This window comes from Sapajus apella, unplaced genomic scaffold, assembly GCF_009761245.1.
Source record: "Sapajus apella isolate SASKATOON/1434 unplaced genomic scaffold, GSC_monkey_1.0 scaffold71, whole genome shotgun sequence".
NCBI lineage: Eukaryota > Metazoa > Chordata > Mammalia > Primates > Cebidae > Sapajus > Sapajus apella.
In genome coordinates, this window is record NW_022437011.1 from 10,281,294 (window position 1) to 10,307,542 (window position 26,249).

General features: G+C 35.8%; 1 protein-coding gene across 18 annotated transcripts in view; it reads left to right on the forward strand.

Moving 5' to 3' along the window:
• Positions 1–26,249, forward strand: part of LOC116531564 (ankyrin repeat and KH domain-containing protein 1) — a 136,847-nt gene that overhangs the window by 77,253 nt on the left and 33,345 nt on the right. For 14 of the 18 annotated variants that reach the window (XM_032250419.1, XM_032250420.1, XM_032250422.1 and 11 more), the window contains 9 exons: positions 1,275–1,402; positions 1,770–1,913; positions 3,117–3,219; positions 13,867–14,625; positions 21,730–21,875; positions 22,034–22,145; positions 22,629–22,774; positions 23,717–23,859; positions 24,677–24,890. In XM_032250419.1, coding sequence (XP_032106310.1) covers positions 1,275–1,402; positions 1,770–1,913; positions 3,117–3,219; positions 13,867–14,625; positions 21,730–21,875; positions 22,034–22,145; positions 22,629–22,774; positions 23,717–23,859; positions 24,677–24,890 — 1,895 coding nt within the window. The remainder of the gene's footprint in view (positions 1–1,274; positions 1,403–1,769; positions 1,914–3,116; positions 3,220–13,866; positions 14,626–21,729; positions 21,876–22,033; positions 22,146–22,628; positions 22,775–23,716; positions 23,860–24,676; positions 24,891–26,249) is intronic. The other 4 variants (XM_032250432.1, XM_032250435.1, XM_032250421.1 and 1 more) reach the window with 3 other exon arrangements.

Sequence of the window (26,249 nt, forward strand, 5' to 3'; positions counted from 1 at the left end):
AGTAAGGCATGTATTTATATAATATAGTCTGTAAAGCCTATTTACCTCAACCACACAGAAATAAGTAGATGGATAACCTCTGGAGCTCTCTTATGTTTCTTTACTAAAGAGAATCCTAATCATATCCAACAACAACCTGCTAAGAATATAATCAGGCTGGTCAGGAATAGGAACACATTGATTATGTCCTTTCTAGGTTAAATAATCCTGTCATTTAAGATAATTTCATGTTGCTAATCTCAGGATGTTTATTGCTGTGTTTTACCTTTTATGCAAGTTAGGATTAGATTCAGCTGAATATTTTCTGAAAATTAGACAAATTAACAGTAGTAGTTTTACCCATTGACTTATTTTTCTCTTAAATAAAATAGGTAGAATTAAAGAAGGAAGAATGAATATTTCTATAGTCTTAACTTTCTAGTTGAGATCTTTTGGAATTGTTAAAGGTAGCCGAACTAAAGTTATTTTTTCCAGGGGTCAAAAATAATTTATCAAAAAAAAAGCTAAGAAATTGAGACTTTCTAATTAGACATTTTCCAGGTCATATTATACAAAGCTATTGAACAACTTATGAAGTAGCCTTTCAGATAACATATCTGGATAATATTCTGTCTTCTCTCCATACCCAGATCCCCCAACTCATAAAATACACAATATAAAGAATGACATGTTTCTTAAACATTGCTTAAGAAAATCTGTTTTCTCTACTTTGAGACCTGGCTATATTGCCACTTTCTAGAAGTAGATCAAAAATGTCTTTCAAACATTTTGAGTTATATACAGTGGTGTTATTTCATGCTTACATTAACCTATATATATTTATTAATCTTAGTCTTCTAGATTTTCCATTTTAAAAGTGATATTGAATGAACGAACTACAGCTTCATGCAACATTGTGGATGAATCTCACAAATATAATATTGAGTGAAAGAAGCCAGACGCAAAAGAGTACATTGTATGATTCTAATCATATAAAATTCAAAAAGTAAAACCAGTTTGGAAGTCAGGGTAGTGGTTACCATTGGGAGGCTGGGTAGTGACTGAAAGAGAGCACAAGATGGGGCTTCTGGTATGTGGATAATGTTCTGTTTCTTGCTCTGGGTGCTGGTTACACAGGTGTGTTAATTTTGTGAAAAAATTTCAAACTATACACTTATAATTTATATACTTTTTTGTATCTACATTTTACTTCACAAAAATTTTTTAAATGATGTTGAGTGTGAACTGACTTGATTTCAGTCTTTGCTAAGATTTTTATTTATTTTTCTTCAAAGGTGCCAATGTTAACAGGGCTACAGCCAATAATGATCATACAGTAGTGTCGCTGGCATGTGCAGGAGGCCACCTGGCAGTTGTTGAGCTACTCTTGGCTCATGGGGCTGACCCTACTCATCGACTCAAGGTAGTCTACTTAAAAATAAATAAATAGGCTGTGCACAGTGGCTCATGCCTATAATCGCAGCACTTTGGAAGACTGAGGTGGGTGGATCACTTGTGCCCAACATAAGGAGACCCCATTGCTAGGGGGGAAAAAAATGTATATATATACATATATATATACACACACACACATACATACACACACACAAACACACATACACATATATTTTTATAGGAAATAATTTATATATATTTAGTAAATAAATAATATGTATATAGTTATAAAATATGTTTGATCTATCTTAGTGCTTGATACAATTGAGTTTTGATTTTTATATGAGCTGCTAAGAAACTACAAAGAATTAATTGTCATGGCAATTCTTTCTCAGGATGGTTCAACAATGCTCATTGAAGCTGCAAAGGGTGGCCATACTAACGTAGTTTCTTATCTGTTGGATTATCCAAATAATGTTCTGTCAGTTCCCACCACAGATGTGTCTCAGCTCACCCCACCTTCTCAAGATCAGTCTCAGGTAAAGTAAAATGGAGCTTATTTGTTAATATAAATATTCTTCAAAGTGATTAGAAGTTTTTGTTTAAAATCGGTTTTAAGCAAAATGGGCTGGTTTTTATTTTCTGTTACATATTGTGAAAATCATGATTCTAAATTGTTTAGGATTTGTTTTCTTTAAAGGTGCACTGAAATTTTTTATTGCCTTATTTATTGAAAATAGTGGTTTTTAAAAACAACTTAATATCAAATATAAACATAACTATGCCAAGTTGTTATTACAACTAGGTTTTTCAGGGTTTTTGCTTGTTTTTTAACAAGAGAATCAAGAGAAAGTTTTTTCTTTTTTGAGACGGAGTCTTGGTTTGTTGCCCAGGCTGGAGTGCCGTGGCGCGATCTCAGCTCACTGCAACCTCTGCCTCCCAGGCTTAAGTAATTCTCATGCCTCAGCCTACCAGGTAGCTGGGACTACAGGCGCGCGCCACCATGCCCAGCTAATATTTTGTATTTTAGTGGAGTCAGGGTTTCACTATTTCCCATGGTGGTCTCAAACTCCTGAGCTCAGGCAGCCTGCCCACCTCAGCCTCCGAAAGTGCTGGGATTACAGGCATGAGCCACCATGCCTAGCCAAGAAAGCATTTTCTTAATACCCCCCAAGGTAGTATTAATTATCCTAGAGATAGTGACTTTTGTTAACCTTGAAAGTATAGGTAACATAAGCACTAAAAATTCATTAAAGTAACTTTTAAACCTATCTTAAATTATGGAGAAAATATAGAGATTTTACTAAGAATATTAAGTTGGTGAAATCCTAAATTCTTTTCTACAAAGTCATCCTGAGAACTGCTAGGTACCCCAGTTGAAGAAATATATTAGATTTTTGTTTTCTTTTGATCCATGTAGAATTTGAACAAGAGTAAACTGGCTACTGGATAGTGAATATGTGAATTGTACCCCTAGCTATAATGGAACCAGCAAGCTGTTCTATTCAGCAAGGAGGTTATATTATTTCTGTTTAGCTTAAAATCATTGACTACTTGTAGATTGCCTGACTGTAGTCTCAAAAATTACTGCTTGGTGAAAGCTTTTTTTAAAAAAAGCTTTAGGAAACAAAAGTGCATTTGGTGGTATACGAAGATACCCTAAAACAGGATATCTGTTTCAATTATGAGCCTTTGTCTTATTCTTTGATCTGAGATGATTTTTTTCTGAGTTGACTTTTTAGGTTCCACGTGTACCAATGCATACGCTTGCCATGGTTGTACCTCCCCAGGAACCTGACAGAACTTCACAGGAGAACTCTCCTGCCCTTTCAGGGGTCCAAAAAGGTTAGTTATTGAATTATTTTTCTTAAAATGGCTATTTTTTCACCTAATTGATACATCCAGAAATGTACTTTAATGGTACAGAGTTACTGTGTACCCATGGCTAATTGAGTTAGATAATTCTGACAAATGCAAATAGTCTTACTATCTAAAACCAAAAAGACATAAGTGTTAGGAAAAATGACTTTTTATTATTTTCCTGTTAACATACTGATAGATGTAGCTTTCATCTCACGTAGATGAAAATACTTAAGAAACAAGCCAAGTTCTTGATTATATTAAAGTAACCAAGTTTATCAGACATTCATTTTTCATTTGACAATTCTTTAGCTATCCATTAGTATATGAAGAATGAAAATGTGTATTTGCTATCCAGTTAAGTCTTTATAGCATTGATTCAGATAATGAGTGAGAAGTTTAAGAATTACATTCAGTTTCATTCATGCAATGCTGAATATAGTAGATTATCATCTGTCATTATGTGAACCTGGACAAATAACCATCAAAATAAAATAACATCCAAATGACTATTAAGAAGGAGAGTATTCTACTTAAAAAACTCAAGTTTATGAGTTCTGATATTTTTCTGCTATCTTTACATTTGTAAGTGAAAAGTACCTTCATGGATAAATATACCTTCACTTGATAATTATGTATAGTTGTACTATCTGAGTTCTCTGAAATAAAGAAAATAGTTAATATGTAGGCTGTTTAAAAACTATATAAAAACAAACTTATGAACATAGTTCATTTAGAATATGATCAAGTCCTAGATACTGAAATAACAATGAGATATGAAAGTGTATATTAATACCTATAACACTGATTTATGAAAAGTTGGTTTGCGTTGACTATTACAGCAGTAAGCAGAAGCTTCTTTCAAATTATACCAATTTTAGTAATTTAAAGTATCAGGGGCCTTCGCTATGGCTAAGCTATTAATTTCAGAGACGAAATATCTGTAGTTTCTCTGATGTAAGATAATTGTAGCAGTTTTTCATGGAACACTTAGCTATTCAAAATTTCCCTGCTGTTTTTAATGTTAATAATTAAAAATCAAACATGCATTCATAAATATCATAATCAGCAGATATTTAACCTTCAGTCAAATATTTAAAGCTAAATGCCTCTGTTTTTGTTGTTCTTGTTTTTTGGTTTTGGTTTTGGTTTTTTGTTTTTATTTGGCTACACTCTATAGAGGACTATAGTAACTTTGGCTTTGGAAATACTAAATAAGAATGATTGGCCGGGCGTGGTGGTTCACGCCTGTAATCCCAGCAGTTTGGGAGGCTGAGGTAGGTGGATCACCTGAGATTAGGAGTTCAACACTAGCCTGACCAACATGGTGAAACCCTGTCTCTACTAGAAATACAAAAAATTAGCTGGGCATGGTGGTGGGTTCCTGTAATCCCAGCTACTTGGGAGGTTGAAGAAGGAGAATGGCTTGAACCCAGGAGGCAGAGGTTGCAGTGAGCCTAGGTCATGCCATTGCACTCCAGCCTGGGCAACAAGAGTAAAACTCTGTCTCAGAAAAAAAAAATAAAATTAAATAAGAAAAGAATTATTTAGAAAATATAGGCCACATGTGATGGCTCACGCCTGTAATCCCAACACTTTGGGAGGCTGAAGCAAGTGAATCACTTGAGGACAGGAGTTTGAGACAAGGCTGGCCAACATGGCAAAACCCTGTCTCTACTAAAAATACAAAAATTAGCCAGATGTGGTGGTGTGTGCTTATAATTCCAGCTACTGGGGGTGCTGAGGCATGAGAATCACTTTAACCCAGGAAGCAGAGGTTGTAGTCAGCCAGAGTGACAGTTAGACTCTGTCTCAGAAAAAGAAAAAAAAAATTAGGGCCAGGCACAGTGGCTTTTACACCTATAATCCCAGCACTTTAGCAGGCCCAGGCAGGCAGATTACTTGAGCCCAGGAGTTTGAGACCAGCCTGGACAACTTGTCGAAACCCTATCTCTACAAAAAAGTACAGAAATTAACCAGACATGGTGGCACATGTAACATGATAGTCCCTGCTGCTAGGGTGACTCTAGTGAGAAGATCACTTGAGCTTGGGAGGCCAAGGCTGCAGTGAGTCATGAGTGTGCCACTGCACCCCAGTGTGGGCCACAGAGCAAGACCCTGTCTTCAAAAAAAAAGGAAAAAGAAAAAATTAGGCTGTGCACGGTGGCTCATACCTGTAATCCCAGTGCTTTGGGAGGCCGAGGCAGAATGATCAACCAGCTTGCCCAGCATAGAGAGAACCTGTCTTTATAAACAAAAAATTTAGAAATTAGCTAGGCATGGTTACCTGGGCCTGTAGTCCCAGCTACTCTGGAAGCTGACGCAGAAAGATCACTTGCACCCAGGAAGTCTAGGCAGCAATGAGCTATGATTGTACAACTGCACTCCAGCGTGGACAACAGTCTCAAAAAATAAATAAATAATGTAGATCCACAAAACAGTCGAGAAATAAGCTGGACAGAATGTATGCCAAGAGTAAATAAATTTAAAAAGTTTTAAATTTAGATTTAATATGTAAGTAATCTGAGATGTTTAGTTAGTGATTTTAAAAATTTTTACCGTAGTGAGTAACCATATTTTTGCTTATTGAAATATCATGGACTATTTAGTTATTTTCTGCATTTGTTGTTTTATTACTTACTAAATAGTGTAAACATGAACTACCTTTCTAAGGAATCTTTCATTTTACTAAATTACTAGGGTTATCCCTAATTAACATTGTGTTTAGACACTTGGGGACTTGCTAGCAATCAAATGGCATTGCCAATCTAACACTTGTTTATGCAGGATCAAACTGTGATAATGCATTGTGTTAATGTCATGTTAGTATAAACCACACATATGATAGAATATTATGTTGCTGTGAATTAGGAACAATCATTTATGGAAAAGCACACACTCAATTACCAATATAGGAAAACCTATCTTATATAACTAAAGACATAATTTTTTTATACTTAAAGCTTTTTTTTCTTGTTAAAACTTTTCTTTTGTGTCTCTGAAAAAGCTTCTTTGAGTGATGAAATTGCTGTTTGACCCTTTTGTTTTTGTTTCCTCTGAGTCCATATATTACTGCTGTGTAGTGTATGTGATTAGGGATGGACAAATAGTTTGTATTCTCTAGGTCTCTCTTCTTTTCCTCTTCCATCTTCCAGCAATCATCTTTTCAAGTTCTTAAAACATTTTACTCCTGCCTGTTTTCAATAAATTTTTTTATTAATCATATCCTCATCCTTTAAAAAATGTCTTTATACCCATAAATCTTACCCAGGTGTTTGATATATGTTCTACTCAGATATTCTTTTTTTCATGCCCATATGTACTAGTTGTACAGGCTCCATCCATCTTGATTTATATTCTCCTGATTTAGACAACTTGATCTCACTTGTCTGTTGTTGGTTTTCAAGGATTCAAGATTTTAGGTGGCATCTAACAGAGGCCTCAGAATCATGTCTGTAAACAAAATATGAAACCCAGAGTGACATGCTCAGTTTTCTAGCATTACTTAAGTTTATTATCTGCAGTTACAAATATTCAGATGAGAAAGAATACATAAGTAATGTAAATCCCTTGCCTTCTTATAACTGGTTCTACAGAGGTTTTAGGAGAAGATTCATTTTGATCTGCAAGTTGTGTAACTTAGAATTAATCTGCTGCAAAGCATTTAAAATTATGTCAGGATAAACACATCTTTTATGTATACCTCAAGCCCTCCTGAGAAGTAATTTCTTTGAACTTCTAGAGTACTTCATTGGATCTTCCTTCCAGTTCTTGTCACTTGGCTTGCTCCCCTCCCCTTGGGACCTCAAGTATAGAGGATTGAGTTAATGATACTCAATTTGTGGTGCTTTATCACCATGACTTCTCTCTTGCTTCATTTATTCCCTTTTATTTCTATTTCCATTTCCTTGTTTCCACTATAAGTAATCATTTTAATGTGTTTGATGTGTATATTCTTTTATTCTTAACAAATTATTATAAAATATTTATTTTATATGTATATATGACTTCTTTTCTTAGATCTCATGAACTAACTACTCCTAGCTTCACACTTTTCTTCTGCAGCTTCTTCACCTCTCTCAGACTTCACAGAATTGAAGAGTCAGGGCCTTGCTCTGGGTTAGGCTTTGACTTAAGAGAATGCTGTGGCTGGTTTGATCTCTCAAGACCACTGAAACTTTCTCCATATCAGCAATTAGGCTGTTTGACTTTCATCATTTGTGTGTTCACTGGAATACCACTTTTAATTTCCTTAAAGAAATTTCGTTTTGCATTCACAACTTGACTAAATTTTGGCACAAGAGGCCTAGCTTTTGGCCTATCTCGGCTTTCAACATGCCTTCCTCACTAAGCTTAATCATTTCTAGCTTTTGATTTAAAGCGAGAGATGTGTGACTACCTTTCAATTAAACACTTACAGGCCACTGTGTTGATGGCAGGGGGGCAAGGTTGTTTATTTTCTATGTTTGTTTTTTTCTTTTTGTTTTGTGTGTGTGTGTATACATATGCGCGTGTGTGTGTGTATATATATATATACACACACACACACACATACATATATACACACACACATATATATATAAATGTGTGTGTGTGTATGTATATGTATGTGTGTGTATGTATGTATGGTTTTTTTTTTTTTGTTTTTTTTTTTTTGAGATAGGGCCTCACTTTATCACCCAGGCTGCAGTACAGTGGTGTGATCTCAGCTCACTCCTTCAACTTCAGCCTCAACCTCTGAGGTTCAAGCAATCCTCCTGCCTCAGTCTTGCAAGTAGTTGGGACTACAGGCGCCCTGCCACTCTACTTGGCTAATTTTTTGTATTTTTGGTAGAGACAGGTTTTGACATGTTGCCCAGGCTCGTCTCAAAGTCCTGAGCTCAAGTAATCTGCCCACTTCAGCCTCCCAAAATGCTAGGATTACAGGTGTGAATCACCGCACTCAGCCATTACTTTGTATTTTTAATTTACATGAATAGTATTCTGGTACAGATCCCATTTTTTTTTTTAAACAAACCAAAAACTTTATTTACAAAAGTAAATTTTAACTTTTATATATCACATAATCTTAATGATGACAGCAACAGATTTAAAATATGCTGAGGTTTGTGCAGCTCATTTCCCCCTACTTATAACCATAAAACTTTATAAACATTGCTTTAGCTTTCATGTTTCATCGCGTTTTTTGTGCAGAAGTCATGTATCAGGGTAGGTTCACCACCAGACACGGTCACATCACTATTGGCTGTGGATTTCCAAGAAGCAAAGGAGCTAATCTCAGCAAATTGTTTTTTACCTTTGTTTACTCAACATTGTTTTTAAGATTTATCCACGTCTATTTCTAGATTGTTTATATCTATAGCATAGTGCTTTACCCTGTGTATCTTCCATGTTTTACGTGTCCTTTCTCCCAGTGATGAATAGTCGGATTGCCTCTATTTTCTCACCTCTACTAACAATGCTTTGATGAAAATCTTTGTACAGTCCCTATATAAGAATTTATTTGGAACATCATCTCCCCTCAGACTGTAAGCTCCTTAAGGGCGGGTTTATGTTGCTCATCTTTATATGGTCCACCATGCTTTGCTGTGTAGATGTTCAAGTACTTATTGAATAAATTAATGAGTGCTAGGCTAAGAATATAGATTATTTTGAAGGCAGAAGAAAATTCTTTTTTTTTTTTTTTTTTTTTTTTTTTTTTGAGACTGAGTTTCGCTCTTGTTGCCCAGGCTGGAGTGCAATGGCGCTCTCGGCTCACCGCAACCTCCGCCTCCTGGGTTCAGGCAATTCTCCTGCCTCAGCCTCCTGAGTAGCTGGGATTACAGGCACGCGCCACCATGCCCAGCTGATTTTTTGTATTTTTCGTAGAGACGGGGTTCCACCATGTTGACCAGGATGGTCTTGATCTCTTGACCTCGTGATCCACCCGCATCGGCCTCCCAAAGTGCTGGGATTACAGGCTTGAGCCACCGCGCCCAGCCCTAAACTTTTTCTCAATTAAGGTGGGCACATAAGGAAGAGAGGGGAGAAGGAAAAGGGGTCGTCTGCGGTGAGCTAGAGGGCCAGTCTTTTCTTAAATAAGGAAAGGAGTGTGAGCTGGTGCTGATAATGCTTTTGGTGCTGTGGCCTGCTTGGGCATGTAGTAAAAGTGGAAAGAGGGAAAGAAAAAGAAAGGGTGGAGGGAGTACTGGGTATTAAAGAATGAGGCTGGTCAGGCACGGTGGCTCACGCCTGTAATCTCAGCACTTTGGGAGGCAGAGGTGGGTGGATTACCTGAGGCCAGGAGTTTGAGACCAGCCTGGCCAACATGGTGAAACCCTGTCTCTACTAAAAATACAAAAACTAGCTGGGCATGATGGCACATGCCTGTAATCCCAGCTACTCGGAAGGCTGAGGCTGGAGAATCATTTGAACACAGGAGGTGAAGGTTGCAGTGAGCCGAGATCACACCATTGCACTGCAGCCTGGGTGACAGAGCAAAACTGTCTCAAAGAAAAGAAAAGAAAAGAAAAAAAAAGATTTAGGCTGTTTGAAGAGAAACCTTGCTGTATCTCACAGAAACATTTTATATTGACGCCCAGGACACGTCATACATCTGTTCATCAAAACAAATTCCAGTGGATAATAAACACTCTACTACATTTGATGCACTGTGTTATTTTCAGTGTACTTTTTCAACCTGATTTTCTATTTGAGACCCAGTTGGGAATGCTGTTTAAAAATCATTCTACTAGGGTGCTATATGATGATGTAAGCAAGGGAATTGCAGAACAAGGTTTAAGTTTTATAGGTAAAACCAAGTAAGGAAATATGGAATCTAGTCTAGATCCTTCTGTATATCATGTATTTTTTCCATTGACCATTATTTTTCTATTGTACAATGCACTAATTATTTTAGACACAAAAATGATTGATAGAATTAAGCTCATTCCAATAAAAAACTAAATATTTGGCAAATATATGTCCACCTCATTCCCTCTCTGCCAATAAAAAAATAAAGGTCATGTTTAAGCCATCATTAGATCATGGCGTCTACTACTACAGACCTTTTCTAGTTTTGTTAATGGAAGGAAAGTGAGAGGCAAAGGAATAGGACAGAAACCAAACCAAAAAGATGAAATGGTGGCTTTACCTATGTATTTTTTTCTTTTTTGAAATGGAGTTTCACTCTTATTGCCCAGGCTGGAGTACAATGGGTGCAGTCTCAACTCACCGCAACCTCTGTCTTCCAGGTTAAGCAATTCTCCTGTCTCAGCCTCCCAAGTAGCTGAGTCTGTAGTCATGCACCACCGTGCCCAGCTAATTTTGTATTTTTAGTAGAGATGGGGTTTCTCCATGTTGGTCTGGCTGGTCTCAAACTCCCAACCTCAGGTGATCCACCCGCCTCGGTCTCCAAAGTGCTGGGATTACAGGTGTGAGCCACTGCACCTGGCCACCTATATTTCTGAATAGTACTTTATGATATCATTCACTGATAATGGTGAATAGATTTCTTTGTATCTGACAATGTAAGATGTTTGAAGGAGATAGAACTCTTTTTGTATTCTGGTATCTTATAATACTGCTTACTATTGAAAATTTTGTTGCTAAAAGAATACTTGTCATAATCTCTACCCAGAAAGTGTAGATACTGCTTTAGCTTCTAGGAAAAATTAGGCGACATTATCTTTTTCACCAGTCTGTTTTATTCTTGATGTTATAGCTTCTGTTAGTGCTTTGATGTGTATCTAGGTAATTCCACTAACTCCATGGTTACAGACACTCAGCCAATGGCTATTTTGACATGAACCACTTTTTATGCATCATTTTCACCATCTTCCATTTTTAATGCTACATACATTCTAGGCTTATAGTTTGTCTATTCAGTTAAATAAGTTACTCTTAGTAATCTTGTGTTCCGTGCTTCTTGCATATTATTTGTTAACAAGATAGGGCCATTCCTATCTGTTACTGTCCTCAAAATTCTACTCTTATTTTGGATTATACTGTTTATAAAGATTTTAAATCTGTGAATGTCCAGCAGGGTCATAACACAATTACTAACCAGTCTGGTTAGTGTTAGACTCTTACCTAGTTTTCCTGAATATTAAATATAAATTACTTAGTAGCTATACAAGGGTGTTTTGAAACTAATGGATGTTTAAAGAACCATTCAGTCTTTGTAGAACTTCTTTTTTTTTTTTTTTTTGAGACGGAGTTTCGCTCTTGTTACCCAGGCTGGAGTGCAATGGCGCGATCTCGGCTCATCGCAACCTCCGCCTCCTGGGTTCAGGCAATTCTCCTGCCTCAGCCTCCTGAGTAGCTGGGATTACAGGCACGTGCCACCATGCCCAGCTTATTTTTTGTAGTTTTAGTAGAGACGGGGTTTCACCATGTTGACCAGGATGGTCTCGATCTCTTGACCTCATGATCCACCCGCCTTGGCCTCCAAAGTGCTGGGATTACAGGCTTGAGCCACCGTGCCCGGCCTCTTTGTAGAACTTCTAAATGTACTCGAGTGATGTCATTGAATTTATTACATGACTGAATATTTCCTTGTTATTGTTGTGGATTTGTGCATTGCTATTTGTGACCATTTACCTTCCTTGTTGTCATTAAGCACTTTAACCAAATACTGTAAATCAAAACAGGGACTCCTATATGGTATTAGGAAAGTAGTAATAAAATTAGCTTACAAATCTAATAGCTTTTGCTCTGAAAGAATAGTCTTTTTCTATCATTTTGCTCAGATAGAAATATAAATTGAGAAAGGCTGAGGCTGGAGAATTACTTGAGGCCAGGAGTTCAAGACCAGCCTGAGCAACATACAAGACCCCATCTCTTTATATATATCTATATCTATATATATATATGAATATAAAATTGAATATAGACAATGTTCTTTGCAATTTAAGGAATAAGCCTCTGAAAGTGATTGCAGTGGCATTGAAATTGTGGTCATCTTACCTATTAAAGACAGTATATAGGGGAAAAACTTAGACTTTTTTATTAATGACACATGTTGCATATGTTTGAGCTATCTGCAGTTTTGAGATCTCTATTCTACCAAAAAAAGTAGATGAAGCTCTAATTTTTTTTTTTCTTCAGTAGTTCTGTTACCCCCTTGCAATTCAGAACATTTTATATCTCTGAATGACCTTTTTTCCTTTGGACTTGAGAATCATTTTGAATACAACAGATGATTTTATTTTAAAAATTCCCAAATTACCTATGTTTTTCATATATACTTACTATAATTCAAAATAATAGATTACTTTTTTACCCAGCTCTTTCCTTTTTTCAAACAGCTTTATATTTAATTTACATACCATAAAGTTCACTTGTTTTAAATATACAATGCAATGAATTTTAGTAGATTTATTAAGTTGTGTAACCATCATCACTGTCTAGTTTTAGAACTTTTCAGTCTCCCCAAAAAGATCTCTTATGCCTGTTTTCAGTTGATCCTCATTCTCACTGTTATAACCTCGAGCAACCACTACTGTTCCTGTCTATAGATTTGCCTTTTCTCTGTAGATGTGATGTAAGTGGAATTGCACAATATGTGGTCTTTTGTGTCTGGCTTCTTTCACTTAGTATAATGTTTTTGAGGTTCATCCATGTTGTAGCATGAATCAGTAGTTTTTTTCCTTTTTGTTGCTGAATAGTCCTACTTCTAAACAAGATTAAGCCTTGGATTTGCCTCAGAGTAGGTATTGTACATCAAAAATTTGTGTCCTTCATTTTATGTCCATATGTTAGGATTATTAATATTGATGGTTATTTTTCAGCTGATTTGTTAGGAAGGATGTAACTTAAGTGTAATTTAAAACCTTAAAATAATATACTTTGCCATTGTTTGTTAACATATACTGTCAGTATGAGTAACCCTAAATGGGAAGTCTGATTTTTCTCCTAGGATCATTTATTGTTTCTCTCATAGATAGAATTTACTTGAAGTGTTCATTTAAATGCAAGTTGTCCTTTGTGTAGTAAGTTTAACAATGTTCTGGTACAAACGTGTCAAAGGTATATTTAATGGAGAATTTTAGGAAGACATGTCTGGAAAAAACTGATTTTACATTATATTTCAATATAAGAAGAAAAATATTTTGACTGTTTGCAAAACACTTTCCCCTATTTTGATCTGTAAGTTTTGGTCTTTTCCATTAACTTTGCATTGCTTGCAGAGTTAATATTGCTAAAAGAACGATTGTTCTAAATGGGTAGTTAACATTTCTGGTATTTTCAACATGATTTTGATACTGCTTTAGATTTGGTGTTCTTTAAAAAATCCAATCTAATCAGCAGAATTTTGAGATTCTTGCCTCTTTGTTTTCCTTTTCCCTGCCCCTGACTTAATTTCTAAAATTTTCCTATCCTAAAGAGTAGATTTTTAAAACTTCACAGTTTTTGAATTAGCAGCGTCCTAGTTTGTGCTGTGTGAAATAGATGAGTATAGGCTTTAACCTGCCTAACCCTGGTGTGACTCTGAACATTCATTCTATAACATTAGTTATAAGGGTTTTGGGAGGGAGGTCTGTGTGTGTGGGACGGGAGGCTGGTTTTCTTTTTTCTTCTTTTTTTTCTTTCTTTCTTTCTTTTTTTTTTTTTTTAGCATGGCACTTTTTCAAACATTTTTCATGTGCTTAGGTACATCCAAGCAGAAGTCCAGTTCCCTCCAGGTAGCAGATCAGGACCTACTGCCATCTTTTCACCCATACCAGCCTTTGGAGTGCATAGTAGAGGAGACTGAAGGCAAGCTGAATGAACTGGGACAAAGAATTAGTGCTATTGAAAAAGCACAGCTTAAGTCACTGGAGTTAATTCAAGGTGAACCTCTGAACAAAGATAAGATAGAAGAACTTAAAAAGAACAGAGAAGAGCAAGTCCAGAAGAAGAAGAAAATATTAAAAGAACTGCAGAAAGTGGAAAGGCAGCTGCAGATGAAAACACAGCAGCAATTTACCAAAGAATACTTGGAAACCAAAGGTCAGAAAGACACAGTGTCTCTACACCAGCAGTGCTCTCATAGAGGAGTCTTCCCAGAAGGGGAAGGAGATGGTAGTCTCCCAGAGGATCACTTTTCAGAGTTACCTCAGGTTGACACAATCTTATTTAAAGATAATGATGTTGATGATGAGCAACAATCTTCACCATCGGCAGAACAGATTGATTTTGTCCCAGTCCAGCCTTTATCATCTCCACAGTGTAACTTTTCCAGTGACTTAGGTTCTAACGGAACAAATTCTCTTGAACTTCAGAAAGTATCAGGTAATCAGCAGATTGTAGGACAGCCTCAGATTGCTATTACTGGACATGATCAGGGGCTGTTAGTTCAAGAACCAGATGGACTAATGGTTGCAACTCCAGCTCAGACGCTTACCGACACTCTTGATGACCTGATAGCAGGTGGGTTAAGAAATATATCTGTAATAATTTCTCTGTAATCTGTGTGCTCAACTTCTTTATACACCCCTCCAAAAACACAGACTTTGTACTTTTCCATTTTAGAATTATCTTTGTAAAATTACCCATTTCTTGAGGTCTTTTGGAAGTGAATTAACTAAGTTCAATAGCACTAACACACAAAAGTGTGTTTCCCCTCTTCTTTTTTGTCATATTGCAAAGGCAAATAAATAAAATTGCCATAATCCTTTATTTTAAACCTTTGATATTGAAACCACCCTGTGCTGTGACTTGGGTAAGGAGGTCTCAAAGTGGAATTGCTTTGTAGGCTTTAGAGGTATTCACATAAGATTATAATTAAAATTTTCCTGCTGGTGATTTTCATGTCTGGAAATTTTAAATCACACTGCTTTTTTATTTATAATTTTATTAGATTAACTTAAGTATTTCCAATTAAATGGGATGTTCAGAGAAAACTAAGTTTTCCATGTTATAATATTTGTGGTTAGAAGATTAAGGTACATTAAAATTATTGTCACTTGATGATTTGAAGATTGGGATTTTTGCATTAAGTCTCTTAATGAAAGCACACAACCACATCACATACACACACACACACACACACACACACACACACACACACACAGAAAAAAGAAAGGCCTGATAACCTTGAAGTATATGTTTCTGTTTATTGTTGTGTGGAAAATTACAACTAGATATGAAATGAGGTGCACAAGTTTACTTTCCCTTTCATTGTCCTTGCAGCAGTGGGAAAACAGTGCAATTAATCATTTACCTTCCTAAAGATGGCTGGTGAATGTATCACCTCCATGAGAGCCCAGTTCAGAAATGCAGCCAGAATGGCTGTTGACAGTGGATGAAGACCAAGAACTAAGATGTAGCTGGAGTGATATTCAAAGGCAGGCCAGTCCTCTGTCTCTTGATTGCAACATTTTTTTCCTTACTGTTGTCTGTTGCCTCTTGTCATATTCTCCTCCCCTTCTCCCATCCCAATTATCCTATTTCAGTTTCCTTTCTTCTTTTGTGAGCCTTTAGTCTTCCTGATCTTTACTGAGTCTTTTTAAATGTGGAATAAGATTACTGAAATCAGGAATTTTATTGGGCATGTGTATGACTTCCAGTGGTTATAGAATTGTGATATTGCCTTTGAGGCTCCTCTGATATGTAATAAGTCTCATTGTGCAGAGGAGGAATGTCTTAGTTTCCTTAAAGAAAATTAAAATGCTGAGAAATGTTTTAAGGAGTTAGGCTCTTTGTTCTTTAATTTGGGTTTTTATATCTTCAGCTGGTAGACACAAATTAATTTTGTATTTATTAGCGTTGAAAGTTATAAATTATGAATAAACTCTTGTAGTTCATTTGCAGTTCTAATTTATAATCTGGGTAAAAAAAGATTTTGGAATGTGAAGTATGATTATGAATAATAATGATGAAACAGGTAAACTGGGAATAACATTTTTAAGTAGGGTTCTGTAACTAGCATTATAATGTTCCTAATTAAGTGCACAGTTTGCAGTTATGAAACCTATATTACTGATCAGTTATGTTAGAACTTTTTAAAAAATAATGTAGAAACAGCTCTAAAGGGAACTTGTAGGTGTTAAGGAACATCGCATTTTATTTCACTAAAGTATTTGTTGAATTAGTCTTTTACAAAGTTTGCATGAAACTTAGAAAATTGGCTTAGAAATTATCTTTTAATTATATATAATATTAATATAAACAAAATTTAATTTGTGTTAGACATTAATACCTACCACACTGTACAATATTCTTTTATTAATGTTTTAACTTTTAAATCAGCCAACAAGTACAAAATTATCTTCATGTAAAAATTTCCATTTTTATGAAGGTTATGTGTTTTGAACAATATGGCAATACTTGTATTTTCTTTATTCAACATGATGGACCTGTTATAAAATTTAAATATTCTATTTTTCTAAGTCCAGATTTGTCTTAATTTTCCTAGTTGAAGGTAAAAGAAATTAGACAAGAGTGAATTTGAATTAGGTTAATACCTAATTCTACAATTGTAAAATATATTAACATATTGGTAAGATTACAGAGTAGGACAAAGGTAAAATTAATTTTACTTTAGTTCTTACCCCTCATAGTAGTAAAGGAGAGAATACTGTACATCTTTAAATTCTACTTTAGAGAAAACCTATGTATGATAACAATACATTTCACTCATTAAATATAGGAGTATTATTTCCTTATTGCTATTCTTTAAAAATATTTGTTGTGATAATGAGTTGTTTACATATATAAGTTATTAATTTTGTGACGATTAGCTGACTAACTTAGCCCTTTAGTGTGTTGTTTGATACGTGTCATACATGATATAGTTCCAAAAAGACTATATAAACTCTTGATTAGGAGCATGGTTCCTCATGTCCTTCTGAAAGTGAGCACTGGGTTTTTAGCAGTTACCATAATAGCAAGTGATTCTCAAAGTTCAAATGTCTAGGAATATAAAGTAATTTAAAGAAATTCAAAATAGCTTTTACCATTGAGCAGTTCTAGAAATATTTAGTAAACTTTTCTTTTTTTTTGTTTTTTTTTTTTTTGAGACAGAGTCTGACTCAGTTGTCCAGGCTGGAGTGCATTGGCTCTATCTCGGCTCACTGCAACGTCCACCTCCTGGGTTCAGGCAGTTCTCCTGCCTCAGCCTCCTGAGTAGCTGGGATTACAGGCACCTGCCACCACACATGGCTAATTTTTGTATTTTTAGTAGAGACAGGGTTTCACCATGTTAACCAGGCTGGTCTCAAATTCCTGACCTTAGGTGATCCACCTGCATGGGCCTCTCAAAGTGCTGGTTTTACAGGCATGAGCCACCATGCCTGGCCAAAATTTTCATTTCTAATATGGAAAGAAGATTGGTTAAAAATCAACTAATATCAATTAGTTTACATTTATTGAGCATTTACTATGCATCAATTTCTGTGTTAAATGCTAAATATACTTTATCTCATGGGCTAATTATAATACTTTAGGTAAGTCCTTTTCCTACTTCTGTTTTTCTGTTGAAAAACTGAAGCTGGCCAGGCATGTTGGCTTACGCCTGTAATCCCAGCACCTTGGCAGGCAGAACCGGGCGGATCACTTGAGATCAGGAATTCGAGACCAGCCTGGCTTTTATGGTGAAACCCCATCTCTACTAAAAATACAAAAGTATAGGCATGGTGGTGCACGCCTATAATCCCAGCTACTCGGGAGGCTGAAGCAGGAGAATTGCTTGAACCCAAGAGGCAGAGGTCTCAGTGAGCCAAGATCATACCACTGCACTTCAGCCTGGGCAACAGAGCGAAACTGTGTCTCAAAAAAAAAAAAGAAAAACTGAAGCTTAGGGAAATTAAGTTGCTAGTAAGTACCAAGATTCAAACTCAGTTCAGCCAAGTTTAAGAACTTAAGATGTAATATGCATGCATATATGTCAACTTATAAAGTTCTGATTTATCCTTAAGTATTGTTGTTTCCTTAGATTTTGAAATTCCATTGATCGTTTCTATTATTTTTATATTAAGACTTGATGTACATGTAAGTTTATATATATATATATATATATATATATATATATTTTTATTTTTTTTTTTTTTGATACGGAGTCTCACACTGTCGCCCAGGCTGGAGTGTAGCGTTGTGATCTCCGCTCACTGCAGCCTCTACCTCCCAGGTTCAAGTGATTCTCCTTGCCTCAGCCTCTCAAGTAGCTGGGATTACAGGAGCCTGCCACCATGCCTGGCTAAGTTTTTGGTATTTTTAGTAGAGACAGGGTTTCACTATGTTGGCCAGGCTGGTCTCGAACTCTTGACCTCATGATCCATCCACCTTGTCCTTCCAAAGTTTTGGGATTACAGGCGTGAGCCACCACACCTGGCCATAGGTTTTTATTTACATGGAACTATTTAATAAAGTTACTAATACATAAAACAGATTATAACAATTAAATTTCTTAAAAACTTACAAAGTATTTTATGTAGACCTAGTATCAGTGAGATTTTTTAATAATAGGATTTATTATCTTCCATATTGCCTACAAAACTTTCTTCAACTTCATAAAAAGTCAAGTAGAATATTGCACTTAGCTCTTCTCCCACTTCATTTTAAAAATAGTGTATAAATTGTTAGACACAATGACTCTGCGCCTGTAATCCCAGCTACTTAGGTGGCTAAGGTAGGAGGATTGCTTGAAGCCAGGAGTTCAAGACCAGCCTGAGCAACACAGAGACCCTGTCTCTTTAAAGAAATCAAAAAGCATACTGTATAAGTTTAATTTGAATTATATGTGGGAATTTGTGATAGCAGTCTGTCTTAGGCACTTTCAGAGATATTTCATTCAGAAGTAGGAAATATTTTAGGATTTATGAAAATGTCATAGCCTTGGTATAATTTTCTCTTAATACAACCTTTATTCCACATGCACCTTTTAAATCTCTTGCTACTTTCTAGTTTTATAACTTTCCATTTGTAATTAGTCCTGTTAAAAGCACTTGCTATGGAATGTTTTTTATTGTCATTATTACATGGAGTGAACAAATGCTTCTAGGATAATGTAGTACAGAAATGTATGGTAATTATTGTAACAACGCATTTTTGTTAACAAAGCTGTTAAATGCACAACAGTACTTTTTAAAAGCCAACTATGTAAAGAAATTTCTTATAACCATCACATTCTGGCATAGCACTCTAATCAACTATTCAAAAAAATTTTTATATACCTGTTTTTCATAATAAAAAAGAGAAATGAGGTAACATAAACAAAATACTGGTAGAAAAGTAGTTCTTTTCTAAAGTATATATTAATAATTGTGGGACCACTGTCAAAGTCTTACTGTTAGGAAAGTTCTGTAACATATTAATCTTCAGTGTCTTGTTTTTTCAAGCAGTTTTCTAAACATCAGCTATTTCTAGGAGGTGTAACAAAATATTATATACTTTTAACTTATCAAATGACAACAATTTTTCATTATTACTATTATTTTTTCTTGGCCGCTTCTTCCAGGAAAAAAATGACAAAAATTTTTAAGGCTTTGTTTCTATTTTGCATATTCTTATTGGTGAAACAAATGTGTAGTAATTATTCCTATTTGTAACTAAATAGTTAAATTATGTTATTTATGTGATGACAGAAGCTGGAGGAATTTGTATTGCCAAGATGGTTATATATATTGGTGGGGATGAGCTGGGGTAGCTCATATAGGAACATATCTGGGAATTTTGAACTTTGCTAAGTTAATTAAACTAGTAACCTACTAAACTGAGTCATTCACACTTGTGAATAGTATCTTTGAATGGGATCTAGTCATATCAAAAATTCTAGACAGAAAATATTTTCTAACACTTCAGCTTACATTTTTCTTTAAGTCTTACATTTTTCTTTAAGTCTGACTCTTAATCCGGATGTAAGATTATTGCCATCACTGATGTTTTATTGATTTTTTGTATATTATTAATTATTATATGTTTTTTCTGAGTTTTTCCTTTCTTGAGTGAATAGTAATGTTTTTATTTTTCAATACAGTGAATAATAGTACTGACAATCCTATAAAATATCTGATAGTTACATCTATGGAGCACTCACCCCATGTGCCAAACACTGTGTTAAATGCTTTATATACAGTATCTCACATACTGCACACAACATCCCTGAGATAGGTCCTATTTCCCCCTATGGTCAAACTCCATCTCTTATGAAACATAAATATTCAGAGAGACAAAATACATAATTTCAATTAACTCAGTTTTCTTTTCTTTTCTTTTCTTTTTTTTTTTTTTTGAGACGGTATCTCACTCCGTCACCCAGGCTGGAATGTAGTGGTGTGATCCCGGCTCACTGCAACCTCCACCTCCTGGGTTTAAGTGATTCTGCTGCCTCAACCTCCCAAGTAGCTGGGATGACAGGCACACACCACCACACCCAGCTAATTTTGTATTTTTAGTAAAGATGGGGTTTCACCATGCTGGCCAGGTTGGTCTCGATCTCCCGACCTGAGATGATCTGCCCACCTCAGCCTCCCAAAGTGCTGGGATAACAGGCATCAGCCATTGTACCCAGTCTTAGCTCAGTTTTCAAGCAAGTGCTGGGATTATAGACATGAGCCATTGCACCCAGCCTTAACTCAGTTTTCAAACCACATTTTGAGATCTCAACTAGAACTTCAATGTTCATTTTAAAAATAGTTGGGCTTTCAGATACTGATTTTTAAACAGATTTTCAAAATAAATGTTGAATTTTGAAAACACGTACTCCGTGCTATTTATGTGAGAAATACATGTCTCCCTCCCCACTCCCACCTCTTTTTTTTTTTTTTTTTTTTTTTTTTGAGATCGAGTCTAGCTCTGTCACCCAGGCTGGAGTGCAGTGGCATGGTCTCAGCCCACTGCAACCTCCACCTCCCGGGTTCAAGCGATTCTCCTGCCTCAGCCTTCCAAGTAGCTGGGATTACAAGCATGCACCAGCATGCCTGGCTAACTTTTTGATTTTGTTGTAGAGATGGGGTTTTGTCATGTTGGCCAGGCTGGTCTTGAACTCCTGACCTCAGGTGATCCGCCTGCCCTCCGCCTCCCAAAGTGTTGGGATTACAGGTGTGAGCCACCGTGACCAGCCCACTTTTTTTGAATTGTACACAGGATATTTTTATCCAATTGACTTCTACAAACTAAAATATAGAACTCCTTTTATTTATTTTTATTTTTAGAAAAAATTTTTTCGTCCCTACTGACAATGTAAAAAACTACTATTTATATTTAGTATATGCACTAAATATCAGGCACTGTGTTAAGCATCTTATCTGCATTGTCTCAAGAAGTCTTTCCTATAACCTTCCAAGGCAGGTATCATTATTATCCCCATTATACACATAAGGAAAATTGAGGCTCAGAGAAATTAAATTACTTGCCCAAGATCTGAAAGTCAGGTTGGAACTAATATTCAAATGTAGGTCTGTCTGATTCCAAAACTTGTGATTTTACTATTACTATATATTACTGCTATGGAAATTTCTGTTTTCTGTGTTTTTTTGTGTACAAATAACCTTACTCTTTAAAGTGAAATTTAGCAATATGAATATTGTTTTTCAGCTGTCAGTACCAGAGTGCCCACTGCTTCCAACAGTTCTTCTCAGACCACAGAGTGTCTTACACCTGAATCCTGTTCACAGACTACAAGCAATGTGGCTTCCCAATCTATGCCCCCTGTGTATCCTTCAGTTGACATTGATGCACATGTGAGTAGATTGCTTTATTTAAACTTATTTTGCACATTCTAATTTTCTTTGGAAAGGAAAATTATCATTTTACATTTATTGTGAAAAGAATTATTATTTGCTCTTCAATTGATAACTTATGTTAAAAAAAAATTTAACTTATTTTTTTCTTCTCCTAGACTGAGAGCAATCATGACACAGCATTAACACTAGCTTGTGCAGGTGGTCATGAAGAACTTGTATCTGTGCTTATTGCACGGGATGCCAAAATTGAACACAGAGACAAAAAAGGTAAATGTCAGTCAGAAATAAAATCTGAGTGTAATTACATCAGAAAACAATTGTAACTTTTATTATTGATAAATAGTTCCTAGACTATCTTAGTGATAAGATAGACAAGCATATTTCAATTAGGAATATCCAGATTCATTATTCTGCAGAGCCAGATAATTCTCCAAAAATTAGACTATAGATCATTAGTGAAAAAGAGCAAGTTGTGGTTGCCCTTCTTAATCCAAAGGTATTTCATACAGAGGCATCAAAGTTAATTGTTAGTATAAACTTTAATAATTTTTACTGACTTAGTTTTTAAATTAGGTGTTTATGGGTTTTTAGTCGATAACAAATTAGGATTTAGAGTAGTTCTATGTTAAATTGTTATCAGTATCTGCCCTGAAGGCTTTATTTTGCTAAAATGCTAGAGAATGGAAAAGAGTGGCTTTAAAATAAAACAAGAAACATAAATTTGTTTAAGATTTTCATTTTCTGATTTAGGTTTCACACCACTAATCCTGGCAGCAACAGCAGGGCATGTTGGAGTTGTTGAAATTCTTTTGGATAAAGGTGGAGATATAGAAGCACAGTCTGAACGAACTAAGGATACTCCACTTTCATTGGCATGTTCTGGTGGACGTCAGGAGGTGTGTTAATGTTAATTTAATTTTCATTTTGTAAATATTTTGCTTGTATTTTAAAATATGCATATGATTAGTATTTTAGCTACATGAATAAAATTTGCATGCATTTTGTGTATTTGTTTTTCTGAGATAGGGTCTTGCTCTGTCTCCCAGGCTAGAGTGCAGTGGCGCAATCATAGCTCACTATAACCTCGATCTCTGGGGCTCAGGCAGTCCTCAGCCTCCCACCCAGCTAGGGCTATTTTGTAGAGATGCGGTCATGTAATGTTGCCCAGGCTGGTTTCAAACTCCTGGTTTCCCAAAGTACAGGGATTATAGTTATGGGCCAGCATGCCTGGCCCTGCCCATATTTTGACATGTTCCATATACTTTCTGAGCAAAGGGATACTTCTGTTACGTTTTATGGGAATGTAAATGCCCTTTTCTGGCAGGGGATTGTGGAGAGAACAGAAGGGTGGAGATGAGGTCTCATTATGTTGCTCAGGCTGGCCTTGAACTCCTGGCCTCAAGGGATCTTCCTGCCTTGGCCTCCCAAAGTGTTGGGATTACAGGGATAAGCCACCATGCCTGGCCCCAAATGCTGTTTTAAAGAATCTGTTTCTTGCCCTTAAAGCCAAATAAAAATTATCTTAATCCTTACATTTATTTGGATTCAATGAATCACAATTCTACACATGAGAGGCAACTTTATTGCCCAATAAATGACAAATATAAAGGGTAACATCTTGTTATTGCAGTATAATTGAGATTTCAAAGCTCTGAATTCCTGAGATTGAATCCATTTATCTATTGCTGACATTTCAATATTTAGGGCCTAATGAAATGTAATTAAAATATCATATATTTAGAAAAGGAAGTTATAAATCCTGTTTCTTTGTGTTTCCTTCATTGTAAGTTGAGCCCTTGGTGTAAACACTCTTCTCTATCCATATTTTTACTTTGTAGGTGGTAGACTTGCTGCTGGCTCGAGGTGCAAATAAAGAACATAGGAATGTATCTGATTATACACCACTGAGTCTAGCTGCATCTGGAGGATATGTTAATATCATTAAGATTCTGCTTAATGCTGGGGCAGAAATTAATTCAAGGTATTAACCTGTTAATTTTATTTTTCATGTTTTGTAAGTTACTCCTAAGTTACTACTTTGGAGTTAAATGTCTACCTCTAAGCGTTTAGACAGATACCATTTTAAATTAAGATAGTACTAAAGTTGCAAAGCCAACAATTACACCTGTAATGTGTTTATAAGTAATCTCAACTTATCTCAGTAATGTGGCTGCTTATAAAGAGGTCTCATTTCAAAATTTTGAAATTTTGTTCTGTGGCCCTACCACCCTAAACTTACCTAATCTTATCTGATCTCAGAAACAGTACTTTATATATGTAGTTGGAAATTTATAATCCCCTAAATAGAAATTATGTTTTATTATTTATTTACTTTTTTTTGAGGTGGAGTTTCACTTTGTTGCCCAGGCTGGAGTGCAATGGCGTGATCTTGGCTCACTGCAACCTCCACCTCCCTGGTTCAAGTGATTCTCCTGCCTCGGCCTCCCGAGTAGCTGGGTTTACAAGCATGCGCCTCCACGCCCAGCTAACTTTGTATTTTTAGTAGAGGCAGGGTTTCTCCATGTTGGTCAGGCTGGTCTCAAACTCCCGACCTCAGGTGATCCACCCACCTTGGCCTTCCAAAGTGTTGGGATTACAGGCGTGAGTCACTGCGCCCAGCCAGAAATTGTGTTTAAATTGTGGCATTTTCTTATTCTTTATTATTGGTCAAATCAAATAAAATCTATTAATTGATATTAGAAACTTCTCTTTTTAGTGAAACATTTTCATCTTTAATGCTTTTCTAAAATAATAGGCAACATATTATTTTAATTTTCTAAGCACATTTCCCCCCTTAGGACTGGGAGTAAACTAGGTATTTCTCCCCTGATGTTGGCTGCAATGAATGGACATGTTCCTGCAGTAAAACTGCTGCTTGATATGGGTTCAGACATTAATGCCCAGATAGAGACCAATCGGAACACGGCTCTCACCCTGGCCTGTTTCCAGGGCCGAGCAGAAGTAGTGAGTTTGCTTCTGGACCGAAAAGCCAATGTTGAACATAGGGCAAAGGTAAGCATTTTATAACTTGTCAACTATTTCAGATACATTTCTAATGGAAAAAAATATGGCATTTTAACTCAAATTGAATGTAATATTTTAAATTGTCGTAAGTAAAAACTGATACCCCAATGCAGAATTGGGGAATTATGCTATGTAGTAGTGATTGACATACCGTCACCATCATGACTTTTATTAAGGACAGTGAAGAAAACAGAATTAGTACTTTTCCCAACCTCAGCCTTGAATAGCTTTCTATTAATACTGTAGCTTACAACTTTTGAATATAGTAAGATTATTTTGTATTAACTATTACACTGTAGACTTTTAAAGAACTCCTTTAATGAGGCATGTGCTTATTATTGTAAAAATCCCAAGCAAAACTTCAGTTCATAAGTTATAAAATTAGGGCAGCTAACATCTAATTTGACCATGGCAGATTTTGACAGTTTCATGACTATTTGGTATTAAGAAAATAGGAATTAGTATGTCATTGGCTTGAATTTCTTTGCTTAGAATTGCAAGGCTCTTAGAACTCCGGGAAAATGTAGGTTGGGTAGAATTTTTAATAATCAGCCAACAGCAAATCTAATGGCCATTTCAAATTGGAAAGATTTGACTGTAAATCCTATATTTTTTCCCTGAAATTTTTTTGAGACGAAAATCTTTTTGCTCTTGTTGCCCACCCAGGCTGGAGTGCGTTGACGCGATCTTGGCTCATGGCAACCTCTGCCTCGTGGGTTCAAGTGATTCTTGGGATTACAGGCGTGCACCACCACACCCAGCTAATTTTGTATTTTTAGTAGAGATGGGGTTTCTCCATGTTGGTCAGGCTGGTCTCAAACTCCCGACCTCAGGTGATCCGCCCACCTCAGCCCCCCAAAGTGCTGGGATCACAGGTGTGAGCCACTGCACCCAGCCTCCTTTTACTTCTTTAAGTTCAGTGCGACATTTACATTCTTTTAATATAAGTAATGAGTAAATGTAGTTTTTTCTTTTTTTTTTTTTTTTAACCACACAAAGAAAAATGAGTTTTTCCTGTTACTCAATTTGTCTTTTTCTGTTATAAGTATTCATTGTGTGCCACTTATCCATTAAAAGTCCTAGAGAAAACTACATTATTTTGGATGGTACCAATAGGAAATGTCCTTCGAAAAAATGTTAGAGACTAATATACCAAAGGCACATATGCAAAAAAATTTATAAAGTGATTTTAATCTCTTTATTTTTAATGTCTGTATTCACTGTGCAAAGAAATTATCTGAGTAAATTCATGAAAGTACAGAAATTATGGGATTTATTTTAGCATGAGATAACATGTTTTAAGTTCATTCTAGCATGTCTTACTGAATCTAACAATTTTTACTGCTG